This window comes from Gigantopelta aegis, chromosome 7 (assembly GCF_016097555.1).
Source record: "Gigantopelta aegis isolate Gae_Host chromosome 7, Gae_host_genome, whole genome shotgun sequence".
NCBI lineage: Eukaryota > Metazoa > Mollusca > Gastropoda > Neomphalida > Peltospiridae > Gigantopelta > Gigantopelta aegis.
This window is the reverse complement of record NC_054705.1, coordinates 43,733,552-43,748,551: the sequence shown is the minus strand read 5'-3', so window position 1 is coordinate 43,748,551 and position 15,000 is coordinate 43,733,552. Positions and strand designations below refer to the sequence as shown.

Here is a 15,000-nt window from a genome sequence, read left to right as displayed (position 1 = left end):
TGATATGTTTGTTATTAACCTTTCAGATTCCATATCTAAATATCTAAGACACTAAATGAAACTGGAGGTACATTTATATATTCTTGCACATACCTATATTAGCAGAAAGATCTAAGGATATAGACTGACACTTGACACTCTCAGTCAGTCTAGTACAGAATTGCCACAACCCGTAGTAAGCGGACGTGGTGATAATCCACCAGGGTGTGAACATGGCTAAGGCGTGGAACAACGCTCCTACGAACACGAAGACATTCCCTGCCGTTGCTCTCGAACACATCTTGGTGCTTTCTTTCTACTCTGAAGGGAAATAAAGGAAACACAAAATCAGGTCAGGTCAGGTTATGTCAAAGGGTTTAACGTGCACATTCAGAACAAGCTGATGTAGCGCGCGGCTGTCATGGGCGCAGGTGTCGGCTCCTCCGACATGGACAGTGAAAGTGAGAAGAAAAAAAAACAACGTCCAATTGAACACACATATATCGGGTGTTTATCACCAAACCAAATCCCATAGACGACAATAGTCACATATTATATGGCTAAAACCCCTACCTGCAGCGTATCAATCGACATAAACACCACGCATATAAATACTACCACCCCTCATCGCTAAAGCATATCAGACAAAAATAATTTCAGACAACGGGCAGCGTCTATGACAATCTAATTAAAATTAGCTCCACTATTACATGTGGATCTAACACCAGCCAGTTGGAGCTCATGTCCACCAATCAAAACTTTACTTGCAGAATCCTGCCAGTGATTTAAAAATAATTTGAAAACATTCCGAATGATCGTCTATGATAACTCTAGTTGCGCACACCAAAAAAAAAAAAAAAAAAAAAAAGCTATGCTATGCTATTTTTAGTAGGACCTCGCACGTTTTTCAAGCACAATGGTAGATGGTACACAGGAATTTACTGGCCAGATGAACCAACATTGTATCACAACAAACACTGTCACATTTATCACTAATGACAGGACTTGTGGTATTAAATGTTCTATCAAAAGTTAGCTTCACCTCTAACTTTGACCAGCCGGATGTTATACGGTTTAATACTATCTGTAATACTGTCTTCCCTAGCTTGTTTTAGCATGGTGCGGTACCTAGCCCGAGTACTCTGCCGTTCGAGTCAGACGGACATTTGGACGGTTATGATCGCTCTCTCAGCCAGAGATAATTGTATAACGAAAATACGGAAAGGTTGCTTACCACACGGTAACCGAAAATATTTCCACTCTAAAATACAACACAAACCCTATGTTTGACGTTAAATGCAATTACATTGGTCATGTTTTAGATCGCCGATAACAGATATGTGACATATTCACCACTAATACAAACACTACAGCAAGGAACACGTCAGCATCTACACATTTAACCGGAACATTATTGAAGGGGGGGGGGGGGGGGGGGGGGGGGGGGGGGGGGGGGGGGGGGGGTTCGTCGGGTTTCGTCCTGTGATTTGTGTATTGGTGGTTAATGTGTGAAATATACTCTTCAAAAAAGTAGGGGAACTCTAATAAGAATTTACAATTGCCAAAATTGTAAGGTATATTAGCTGTGGGGAATGGTTATATGATAATAATGAATTAATTGGGCAAACATTACAACCGGTAGTTCAGTATTACAGTAGGTTTTATGACCACCAAAAATCATGAAGGACGATTGGAGTCAGAAGTGAAATTTGAAAGTTGACAAACAATAAAAATTACTAAAAACAAAACAATAACAACTGTATGATCAACAGAATGAAAAACAATTGACAGAAATAATGTTCCACGGTAATTAATGGACCTTCCTGTAAATTGTCAAAATTGAGAATGACACCCCACGCACGTGTACGGGGCAACTGTCTGATGCTTGTGCAAACTATGGAATGTGTTTCGGTGTGTTGATAAACGGACCTGAACGTTCTTTACTAGGATGTCTGTGGTCAAAACGTACGTTCAGTCTAGTAGTTGATATTAACATTAATATTTCATGTTCCCCTATTTTGTTGAAGAGTACCCTATATTTGTTATCAGGGACCTCGAAGATGATCAATTAATAGTCAGGAGGCCGACATGATTTTTTTTTTCAAAGCTGACTACCATGTGGAAAGAGTTATATACACATTGCTGATTAAAATAAAATCGGTTGGCATTTTGAGAAATACAATTTATGGGTCACAAGATCAAAATAAGGTCAAGTTGACCTCTTTGTATGCTACCATTAAAATAAATGTATATTAACCCTAAATATTTGTTAAAAGACATATTTATTTTGTTAAAAATATGTCACCTCTACAGTTCAGACACAACTGTCGTGGCAATACAATATCATTTTAATTCACTGATTCGTGAAAATCATTTTTTTTTGCAACATTATTCCATTTTATAATTACTATTTTCTAACAATTCCATTTTATAATTACTTTTTTTGTAATAGGCGTCTGGATTGGCTAAAACGCTATTACGTGATCTAAAAAACAAAACAAACGTTCATTCTTCTATGAACGGGAAAACTGCACTTTTTTAGTAAAATAAAAACAGAATGTTATTACGGTAACTACTTTTTATCATTAACGTCAACAACGGAATCCCGGGGGAGTCCATCGTTTCTATTTTTATTCTAATATCGTCTGCACTGTGAGTGACAGTGAGAATTCAGGCTTTAAACGACTCCGGTTTTGAACTGAGACACATAATGTGTATGACAGGCCACAAAAATGAAGCTTCTATTAGAACTTATAGCAGAGAATGCTCAACAAATCAAAAGAAAGACATGAGTGCAGCTCTGTCACATTGGACAAAAACACCAAAATCGACAAGTTACACGCGCGAAAACACATATGCCTTCGTCCTGTCCTTTCCAAGAATAATATCACACAATCACAAACTTCCTCTGAAATCCACATACACAGTAACACTGAAACCACTTTATCCCTTTCAAGTCAGTCTTCACATTCACTTTTCACCAATTCAACTTTTGACAACTGCAATTTTAATGTAGTAATTGATACATCTTGTAAATAATTTGACACTCTCCCTTATGTTAATTAGTTCAAAATTCATACTCTAACCGCCTTACAACAAATCTTCCATTTAAGCATATAGATCGTTCAATTATTAATTAATTATCGTTTGATATTTAAAGAAAAAAAAAAAGGTTTGCGTTATCAGTTGGTGTTCAGTTATTTAAAATTGTATAACTTTTTTTATCCAGATTTGATTCAGAAAATTAAAATTGATAAAACCTTACGTAAATCATTATAATGAATCGGAGGTTTGGGGAAAAAACCCGAATGTAACTTTCTAAGGGAATTCCCTTATTTGTGTATTGATACAGTTGTAAATCATTGTGGAATAGAGATCGATTGGGTTGTTTAATATAGTTTTGTATAACGGCAATATTAATGCATTTGGAATTATAAGAATTGAACGTTATATTTTTTACTTATCTATGAACGGCTTCGCGCTAACGCGCTACGTCATTCATACAGTGTGTAAAACGGTTTTGGTGTTTATCATCGCATGAACGTCAAAAATATAACGTTCAATTCTTAAATAACAATGGAAAAAAAAGAAGCATATTAATGGGTGTATACACCCCGAAAAGTACTTTTCATAATTTTCTATTTAACAACTGCTCCTAAAGTCAATATGGTCACATCATAGCTCTTTTGAAATCTTGTTAGGGAGACATTTATTTCAAATTTGAATATTTTCCTTCAGCATTCCTTAGAATATCATCAACGTATCGATGGTCGATGTCCTTCACATATAGAGACCAGTATTTAAATAGCTTTTAAAATGGCTTTATTGATTAGGTGTAATAAAATGACAAACGGCATTATACATATTGGTGTTTATCATGCTGATGGGTAGAACATTCCCCTCACACACACAGAGCTGTGCACTGAAAATGAGATTTGTTGCACTTGCAACGCTTTTGACAACCTTTCTTACACCCATAAGAAACCAGTTCGTGGCAGGTGTACGAGGTTTCTGGACAATTCGTCAAGTGTGGCTCATACATTCCACCATCCATCTTGATCCAGCATCATCTATTGGGTAAAAAGAGCAAAGGTGCTGAGAGCAGAGCATCTTTATAGATATGACCACTTGGTAGACTGTCTTCTTTATATGTTACTCCAGTGCAGCTAGCATGGGTGAACTTCTTTACACCGATTTCCGCATGGAAACAGCTTCTTTCTGGTCGTGTTCATAGCAGTACAAGAACTTGCCCAGTCATAGAGCAGTATCATGAACCTGGAATATCTCTGACTGCACTAACCAGATTAAGCAAGCAATGAATTAGTAACTTCTGAAAGCAAGTTCCATGTGTAGCCCACATTGTAATCTTGCCATGCCCACAAAAGCCTGGCACCGTGTCGCATCGTATTAATTAGTGCATGGAACATGTGCATGGATCATGATTGATCAAGTTTGACAGTGGTAGATATCTGATGGGCAACCAAGTAACGAACATTAGTCCATGTTCCATTTGGCCAGTTATCATATGCTGGAAGTGTCTGTGCAGCCATAATAGACAACACTATTTACCATCAGTGACAACAGTCCATATATGGTGGTGAGTATTGTATGACGCATGCGCCACACACTGGTGTCTGCTTTGTCGTGGCCCCGCATTGTGGTGTAGGGTTGGTAACATTATCACGGGTTTCCCCAAGAGAGCACATTCGGTATCGCATTCGTTTAGTGTTGATAATCGATGCAGTATATCCGTTTGCTTACCACTGTTTTTCACAGTCTAACCATAGCGTTTATTTGTGTCTTTTTGTAAAAGATTTTATTTACAAAATGTATTATTATTATTATTTTAAGTTATTTATAATGTTTGCTTTTGTGGTGGGGGCTATTTATTGTTAATACGCTTCATTGTGACTTTCTAAATGCAACTCTTTCATATAAATTTATTAATTACTTTAGAATTTTAAATTGATGTTGATCGTCATATTATACCTTTCTTTGACACCTAAAAGCTGATGTGGGTTGTTTTTGTGCTTGGGGTGTTGTTAAACATTAACTTATTCATTCATTCATGTATTATTGTGATTACATGAAGAGAGCAGGGTGGTATCAATTTTAATAGTTCAGAGTGAACTTGTTCCCCACCTGTGACCACACGTTGCTTTCCATCCTCAGCAGATGCATAAATGAGTATTTTTAATACATTCTTCCAGATATATTTACATGTGTTCTGTCTACATTTGGCACTAGTTATAATATTAGTAACTTAGTTTTGTGGGTGTCCCATTCCATATTCACTACCATAGCCAGGGCCCTAGCGCATGTCCCCAAATCACAGCACTTCAATCCCCAGCCTTTTGTATATGTCTATTGCCTCATAACACATGCCATAAGCAGTATGGGCTCCACTCCCAATATACCATTACAGCTATGCCAATGACCATGTGTCTGTGGCATAGGGCATATTCTTCAAACGTCTTGGCAGTGCAGTGCCTGGCATCAACATCTGGACTAGTACAATGCCTAGCATCAACATCTGGACTAGTACAATGCCTGACATCAATATCTGGACTAGTACAATGCCTGGCATCAATATCTGGACTAGTACAATGCCTGGCATCAACATCTGGACTAGTACAATGCCTGGCATCAACATCTGGACTAGTACAATGCCTGGCATCAACATCTGGACTAGTACAATGCCTGGCATCAACATCTGGACTAGTACAATGCCTGGCATCAACATCTGGACTAGTACAATGCCTGGCATCAACATCTGGACTAGTACAATGCCTGGCATCAACATCTGGACTAGTACAATGCCTGGCATCAACATCTGGACTAGTACAATGCCTGGCATCAACATCTGGAATAGTACAATGCCTGGCATCAACATCTGGACTAGTACAATGCCTGGCATCAACATCTGGACTAGTACAATGCCTGGCATCAACATCTGGAATAGTACAATGCCTGACATCAACATCTGGACTAGTACAATGCCTAGCATCAACATCTGGACTAGTACAATGCCTGGCATCAACATCTGGACTAGTACAATGCCTGGCATCAACATCTGGACTAGTACAATGCCTGGCATCAACATCTGGAATAGTACAATGCCTGACATCAACATCTGGACTAGTACAATGCCTAGCATCAACATCTGGACTAGTACAATGCCTAGCATCAACATCTGGACTAGTACAATGCCTGACATGAACATCTGGACTAGTACAATGCCTAGCATCAACATCTGGAATAGTACAATGCCTGACATGAACATCTGGACTAGTACAATGCCTGGCATCAACATCTGGACTAGTACAATGCCTGACATCAACATCTGGACTAGTACAATGCCTGGCATCAACATCTGGACTAGTACAATGCCTGGCATCAACATCTGGACTAGTACAATGCCTGGCATCAACATCTGGACTAGTACAATGCCTGGCATCAACATCTGGACTAGTACAATGCCTGGCATCAACATCTGGACTAGTACAATGCCTGGCATCAACATCTGGACTAGTACAATGCCTGGCATCAACATATGGACTAGTACAATGCCTGGCATCAACATCTGGACTAGTACAATGCCTGGCATCAACATATGGACTAGTACAATGCCTGGCATCAACATCTGGACTAGTACAATGCCTGGCATCAACATCTGGACTAGTACAATGCCTGGCATCAACATCTGGACAAGTACAATGCCTGGCATCAACATCTGGACTAGTATAATGCCTGACATCAACATCTGGAATAGTACAATGCCTGACATCAACATCTGGACTAGTACAATGCCTGGCATCAACATCTGGACTAGTACAATGCCTGGCATCAACATCTGGACTAGTACAATTCCTGGCATCAACATCTGGACTAGTACAATGCCTGGCATCAACATCTGGACTAGTACAATGCCTGGCATCAACATCTGGACTAGTACAATGCCTGGCATCAACATCTGGACTAGTACAATGCCTGGCATCAACATATGGACTAGTACAATGCCTGGCATCAACATCTGGACTAGTACAATGCCTGGCATCAACATATGGACTAGTACAATGCCTGGCATCAATATCTGGACTAGTACAATGCCTGGCATCAACATCTGGACTAGTACAATGCCTGGCATCAACATCTGGACAAGTACAATGCCTGGCATCAACATCTGGACTAGTACAATGCCTGACATCAACATCTGGAATAGTACAATGCCTGACATCAACATCTGGACTAGTACAATGCCTGGCATCAACATCTGGACTAGTACAATGCCTGGCATCAACATCTGGACTAGTACAATGCCTGGCATCAACATCTGGACTAGTACAATGCCTGGCATCAACATCTGGACTAGTACAATGCCTGGCATCAACATTTGGACTATTTCTATTCATAGAGAATGAACGATCAAAATACAATACTATGAATGAAATTCTGCTTAGGCGATTAATATTTACAAAATACTTATTTTTTGATGACATTAATTTTATTTTACAGTGTCAGACATACGAGAAATATAATAGTATGATGTATTGACAATCAAAACTATAACAATGAACTTACAGTACAGTACGCATACAGTATTCCTAATGGGATATCAAACTAAGAGTTTACATTTACATTTCCTTTACATATGTGGTGGTTTATGTTGTTTAATGTTCCACAGAAAAGTCACATTTTTCAAATTTGTATTAATACACCAAGGGCAGGACCTAGCTCTCGCCTGAGGTGGCTGCATCGTAGTGTCCGTTGGGAGTTTTCCCAAGTCCCATCCAGTGCCCCACGACTAGGATGTATATCAAAGACCGTGGTATGTGCTGTCCTGTCTGTGGAGAGGTACGTAACTTACTAAAAAGATCCCCTGCTGCTAATGGAAAGATTTAGCAGGTTTCCGTTGAAGACTACGAGTCAAACTTTTCAAATGTTTGACATCCAATAGCCGACGATTAATAACTCAATGTGCTCTAGTGGTGTTGTTAAACAAAGCACACTTTACATTTTAACGTAAAACATACCACTGTTTATTTAGAACCATTCCAAGTGATATTTTATCATTAAAAACAATTATATATATATATGTTTACACATTTCGACCTAATTTGACCCTATTTGACTTAATTTTAACCTCTAAGGTGATTTTTTTCAACATGCCAACCAGATTAATTTCGAAGAGGAACGTGTAAGCTAGCACAGTATATCAGTTGTTTGCTTTTAACAAATAGGTTTATCAAAATCTTTTTTAAGCCCTTTTCCTGGAATTGGCCTCCTGAATATAAAGGTATTTAGCGTCAAACATAAAAAAATTGTTTCATTAGAGTGGGAATTTTGGCCTATCGTGTGGTAGGCAGGCATTTCGTATTTTTACTATACAGTTATCTCTGACTGAGAGAGCGATCATAACCGTCCAAATATCCGCCTAGCTCTCGAAAGGTAGATTGCTTGGACTAAGTACTTGTGCTATTTTTATTTCACCTAAACTAAGTGCCTTGAAAATGGCGGAAATGACTATCAGAGTGTTTAGTATACCATGCCTCACCAAATGTCATGGGGAAACACTATATAATAACGAATAAAAGCACAAGCATATTGATTTGTTAATCATTGGCTATTGGTTATCAGACATTTCGTAATGTTTTTCACGAAATCTTAGAGGAAACCCGCAAAATGTTTTCTCATTAGCAGCAAGGGATCTTTTATATGCACTTTGATATATATCTTTCTCTTTTTTTTTACGGCCAGCTACGAAAATAATGTTTAAGAACTTATGTGTATATTATACATACCCACTTGCTCAAGTGCCGCTAATATCACCACGAGTCTCTGTGCTCCGAACTCAGCTTACAACATGCAGACTTTAAACCGGGACATGAAAATCAACGTGTTATTTCCGTCACGTTCGCAGTTACGAAAACTAAATGTCACTTATCAAACGCGGACTGAAGTTTCCAAAATCAACAATTGATGGGAACAATTACGGCATACACCGAATAACAGTAAACAAAGTCATGTCATTCGTGTAGTTTAACAATATAATTGTTTTCACAATGCCAAAGTTTCCGTGTTGTAATTGTTCTATACATAGGTGTCGGAAACGAGGGGAGGGGGTAGTAGGGCATGGAGGGCAGAGTTGGGACAGATTATGCGTTGGAAAAGCAATAAGCTAGCCTGATGTGCGGTCAGTCTAGGGTTGATCCCCGCCATTGAGCTCTTGCTGCTAATGGAAAAATAAAGCGGGTTTCCTCTCTAAGACTATGTGTGAAATTTGCCACATGTTTAACATCATTTAATTCATTCAACTTATTTTCGAGCTGATATCCAATTAAGGTTCAAGCACGCTGTTCTGGATCCACACACCTCAGCTATCTGGGCTGTCTGTGCAGGACCGTGAGTTAGTTGTTAGTTGTTAGTGAGAAGAGAAGAGGGTGTAGTGGTCTTACACCTACCCACTGGGTGGGAGCCGGTATCGTGCTGCGAACCTATGTGCCTACCAGCCGTATGTCCGATGGCTTAACCATGGCACCACCATCAAATAGCCGATGAATAATAAATCAAGGTGCTCAAGTGGTGTCGTTAAACAAAAACAAAGTTTAATTTATTGAACATGTTTCAGTAGTAGCCTTGCCACCTGGTCGAGTTGTCGGAAACGATGACGTGGTTGAAACGCACAAACATGTTTATGAGTCATACTTCGATAATGGTGACTGAAGTTTTGGACAACAACAAAAAGTAAAACAAATAAAAACAAATACGAGTTTGTTTCAAAACAGTCAGCATGTCTGTTCCATGCTTGACAAAGTATAAGTTTATTTTGTTTCACGACACCACTAGAGCACATTGATTAGTTAATTATCAGCTATTGTATGTCAAACATTTGGTAATTTAGACATATAAGTCTTTGAGAGGAAACACTTTACATTTCCCCATTAGTAGCAAGGAATCTTTCATACGAACCGTCCCACAGAAAGAAAAACACATACCACGGCCTTTGATATGTCATATGTGGAACAGTGGCTGGAACGAGAAATAGCCCAATGGGCCCACCGACAGGGGGTACCACTGGGCTACGTCCCGTCCATGTGTCAAATGTTGATAGGCGTGGTTAAGTAGACTAATTTTAACATATAGTCTTTGAGAGGAAACCCGCTACATGTTCCTGTTAGTAGCAAGGGATCTTTTATACGCACTGTCACACAGTTTGTTTGTTTTGTTTAACGACGCCATTAGAGCACATTGATTTATTAATCATCGGCTATTGGATGTCAAACATATGGTCATTTTGACACAGTCATAAAGAGGAAACCCGTTACATGATTCCATTAGTAGCAAGGGATCTTTTATATGCACCATCCCACAGACAGGATAGCATATGCCATGACCGTTGATATACCAGTTGTGGTGCACTGGCTGTGACGAGAAATAGCCCAATGGGTCCACCGACGGGGATCGATCTCAGACCGACCGCGCATCAAGCGAGCGCTTTACCACTGGGCTGCGTCCCGCCGCCTGTCCCACAGTGGGATGGTGCATTTAAAAGAACCCTTGCTACTAATGGAACAAAATATAGCGGGGTTCCTCTATATAGGGAATATATCTTACTTTATCCAGTTCAAACATTTTCAAAAAAATTACTTGCTACAGGGAAAGTGCCAATCAGATCTTCACTTGCCCCATATATTTTTCCACTTGCCCATACTTCTTAAGGTAACCAATTGTGTTACTCCTATTTAATTTAATAAAGTAATTGGTTTGATTGCACAAATAAAGAATTTTGCCATAGGTTACAACACTTACTCAGGAAGTACTAAATGTATATGTCTGTCCACTGTCTTCTCTATTTGTTGATTTAAACTTTATTTGTTTGGTAGTGTCCACTTGTTCGTCTCAACATAATTATTGTGTCGATGTATGTATTAGTGGCCGTTGATGTGGCGAGAACCCTTTCCACTTGTGAGCCATTCTTTTATGGCTGGCATTGGTTGAACAATTTTTATGGATTTTGGCCCATGTGTCATTATTGTGAGTATATTATTTAACATTCTCTGCCCCAAAACACTTCTCTGAGATGTTTTTACCCTGTTTATAGCTGAGAAAAGTCTCGCAAACAGCCGTGGCTGGGCTCAAAGTAAACATGAGCTCTGTATGTTTGGTAAACAACAGAAGGGGACGGGGTGTACATCGATTGCAGTCTTGTATTTTTAATTTATTGAGCATAATTTATTTGTTAAAAACTATTAATAAAGCAGAACAAATTAATATATTCATGTATGCTTAGAGAGCATCGCACCATCATGATTATGGCATAGGGCTTACCCGTTCATTTTACATGGACGTAGATTTACATTTGCAAAGTACTGAAAAACATTAAATATGTTTTTGCTACAAGGTTTATGATATCTAAACTAAAATATCTTGCAACGTTTATAAGAATACAGTTCATAATATTTATGCTTTTTTCAAGTGAACTCAGAAATTATTAACGTGCTTTACGCCCCCGTTCATTTGCAAAGAGTAGATTCCAGAGTCCACCGCGTTAACGTCTAATATAATTTGAATATGACAATTTTTATAAGGATTAAACATTTTGATTGCATTCACAAGGCATGTATATTTTATTTGTATTTAAAATACACCTGCGAAGTCACAGTATTGTCTCAACGCTCCATTATTTTTCAGTAATGGAGAGATGAAACCCTACTTAATTAACCCACTAAATTCATTAGTGCTAATTTCCATACTAACATATATTCACATAAAATTATTACTCAGTGGTGTATTTTAAGTAGGGGAATATCCTCGTAACTCTCAATTCCTGAAAAATAATGGGACTCGTCACCATTATTTTTCAGGAATGGAGAGTTACTCGGACATTCCCCTATATATAAGCTGTAAAGCGTATTGGACGCTATTTCCAAGTTTGAAGATCATCGAACCGAATTCAGTCAAACGTTCAGTGGCGGAAATTACTGATCTTAGTCGATAGTAAAAGGGGAATAACTCTAAAGTTGTTATTGAACTTTTCAACACATTGTTTTCCGTTTTGGTGTTAACGCGTTGGCAAGAGTTCCGATCGTTCCAGCATTTAGAGTTAGTTCTCCTTAGAGCTATGTAAATGTTCGAACGATCGGAACTCTTTCCAAAGGTTTTACCGAGATTTGTAACAAAAAAAAAAGAGAAAAGTTTGCCGAGCTGCATTCGCCATTCGACCTGACCATGAAGTGGCGACAGCGGGTTTCCTCTCTCAATATCTGTGTGGTTCTTAACTATATGTCTGACGCCATATAACCGTAAATATAATGTGTTGAGTGCGTCGTTAAATAAACCACTTCCTTCCTTCTTTATTTTAAAACGTATATATAATTATTTCAGATGATGTTTGTATATATTCAACGAAGATCTCCTGTTGTCATCTTGTCACTGTAAATACCCATTGTACAATCATTTCGCATATGCTGTCGTTTGACAGCCTGAGTGCACCGAAATAAAGTTTCAAAGTTTCAAAGATCAAACGTCGACTCGGTGCCGTGCTCAGACACTTTGAGGGAATACCGTGGAGGTCTAGGAACCTCTCTCAGATGTCGCACACTGACAGACACTAGACTTCCTCATTGTCTCCATCGCACTGTTTTCACAGGGACACTGTCAAGCATGTTTCCTTGACTTGTGTCAGACTGTTCTCGATGAAAATGCATGATTTTCACTTAGAAGCCGGCCCTCTCCCTCCCACAAGCATATTCCTTTCTGACTTAAACACAATCATTGGGTTGCCATTGTCACTAGTAGATCCATGAGACAATTTCCCCTTAACCCCCCCCCCCCCCCCCCGTATCTGATCCTCTACAATCTCACAACCCCTACATTTGACATATTTTACTAATATAAAACTACAATTTTCCCAACATTTAACATATTTTACTACTGTAAAACAAAAATACAACTACAGTCTTAAAGCCACAATCTCACCTCCCATCGTTTAACATATTTTACTAATGTAAAACACAAACACAACTAGTCTTAAAGCCACAATCTCACCTCCCATCATTTAACATATTTTACTAATGTAAAACACAAACACAACTACAGTCTTAAAGCCACAATCTCACCTCCCATCGTTTAACATATTTTACTAATGTAAAACACAAACACAACTACAGTCTTAAAGCCACAATCTCACCTCCCATCGTTTAACATATTTTACTAATGTAAAACACAAACACAACTACAGTCTTAAAGCCACAATCTCACCTCCCATCGTTTAACATATTTTACTAATGTAAAACACAAACACAACTACAGTCTTAAAGTCACACTCTCACCTCTCATCGTTTAACATATTTTACTAATGTAAAACACAAACATAACTAGTCTTAAAGCCACAATCTCACCTCTCATTGTTTAACATATTTTACTACTGTAGAACACAAAAACAGCTAGTCTTAAAGTCACAATCTCACCTCCCATTATTTAACATATTTTACTAATGTAGAACACAAACACAGCTACAGTCTTAAAGTCACAATCTCATTATTTAACATATTTTACTAATGTAGAACACAAACACAGCTACAGTCTTAAAGTCACAATCTCATATATATTCCACGAACAGACTCGGCAATAAAGTCAGTGTTCCATATCTAAATCAGTCGACAGGGTATGTGCTAAAAACGTCAGGAGGGATCCAGCGAGAACAACAACATACCCCCTACAAGGAGAACGGACCCGGCGACCGATTCCAGTTTCATAGCCCAGCCGGCGTATTCAGCGACCTTCCCAAGTCGATTATATCGCCTGAGGAAATATATCACTGACACAATCGAGCAGAAACCTGTAACACAGAGAAAAAAGAATAGTTTGTTTTCTTTAACGAAACCACTAGAGAACATTGATTTATTACTCAGCTATTGGATACCAAAGAATTGATAATTTTAGCATAATGGTCTTAGAGAGGAAACCCGCTACATTTTCCATTAGTAGCAAGGGTTCTTTTATATGTACCATCCTGCACAGGATAGCACCTACAATGGCCTGGGGTGGGTCGTAGCCCAGTGTTAAAGCGCTCGCTTGCTGCCTGGTCGGTTTGGGATCGACCCTCATCGGTGGGCCCATTGGACTATATTTCTCTCCAGCCAGTGCACCACGATTGGTATAACAATGAATGTTGTATGTGCTATCCTGTCTATGGGATGGTGAATATAAAAAGATCCCTTGCTACTAATGGAAACAAAATGCAGCGAGTTTCCTCTCTAAGACTATATATCAAAATTACCAAATGTTTGACTACCAATAGCCTATGATAAATAAATCATTGTGTTCTAGTGGTGTCGTTAAATAAAACAAACTTGATACCACGGCCTTTGATATACCAGTCGTGTTGCACTGGCTAGAATGAGAAATAGCCCAATGGGCCCATTGACACGAATCGATCGCAGACCGATCTGAAGCGTTTTACCACTGAGCTATATTGCGCCACTCAGAAACCTGAATATGGGGGGGGGGGGGGGGGGGGTAATTTTTTTTTTTTTTTTTTTAAATAATTATAATAAAATTAAAATTAAATAATAATAATAATAAATAAATAAATAAATAAAATAAACGAGGGGGGCGTGACATAGATCAGTGGTAAAGCGCTCGCCTGATGCGCGGTCGGTCTGGGATCGATCCCCGTCAGTGGGCCCATTGGGCTATTTCTCGTCCCAGCCGGTACAAGACTAGTATATAAAAGGCCATGGTATGCAGTGTTCGAGATTAAAAATGTTTGGCAGTATCCCAGTTGGATACTAACATTTCAAAATCTGGTATCCCACCAAAGAATTTAGTATTATATGTTATCCCGGTGGGATACTGGGTGCTTGAAGTCTGGTATCCAAAATTAAATTCTGGTATCCCCGGGATATCGGGATACCGTTAATCTTGAACACTGGGTATGTGCTGTCCTGTCCATGGGATGGAACATATAAAAAGATCCTTTGCTACTAATAGAAAAAATGTATCGTGTTTCCTCCCTAA

The 15,000-nt window shown here is 38.8% G+C and overlaps 2 protein-coding genes across 5 annotated transcripts in view; both read right to left on the bottom strand.

The window, feature by feature from the left end:
* Positions 1-8,907, bottom strand: part of LOC121377497 — a 13,656-nt gene extending 4,749 nt beyond the window's left edge. The window contains exons 1-2 of one of the 2 annotated variants that reach the window (XM_041505507.1): positions 8,781-8,907; positions 94-300 (exon numbers count right to left, since the gene is read on the bottom strand). In XM_041505507.1, the coding sequence (XP_041361441.1) occupies positions 94-280 (187 nt within the window). In that variant the 5' untranslated portion in view covers positions 281-300; positions 8,781-8,907. The remainder of the gene's footprint in view (positions 1-93; positions 301-8,780) is intronic. The other variant, XM_041505508.1, reaches the window with a different exon arrangement.
* Positions 8,908-13,165: 4,258 nt separating this feature from the next.
* Positions 13,166-15,000, bottom strand: part of LOC121377482 — a 12,354-nt gene continuing 10,519 nt past the window's right edge. For all 3 annotated transcript variants that reach the window (XR_005958620.1, XM_041505494.1, XM_041505495.1), the window contains exon 4: positions 13,166-13,819. Coding sequence is in view for 2 of the 3 variants with exons in the window: in XM_041505494.1 (XP_041361428.1) it covers positions 13,662-13,819 (158 nt within the window). In the remaining variant the exon portion in view is untranslated. The remainder of the gene's footprint in view (positions 13,820-15,000) is intronic.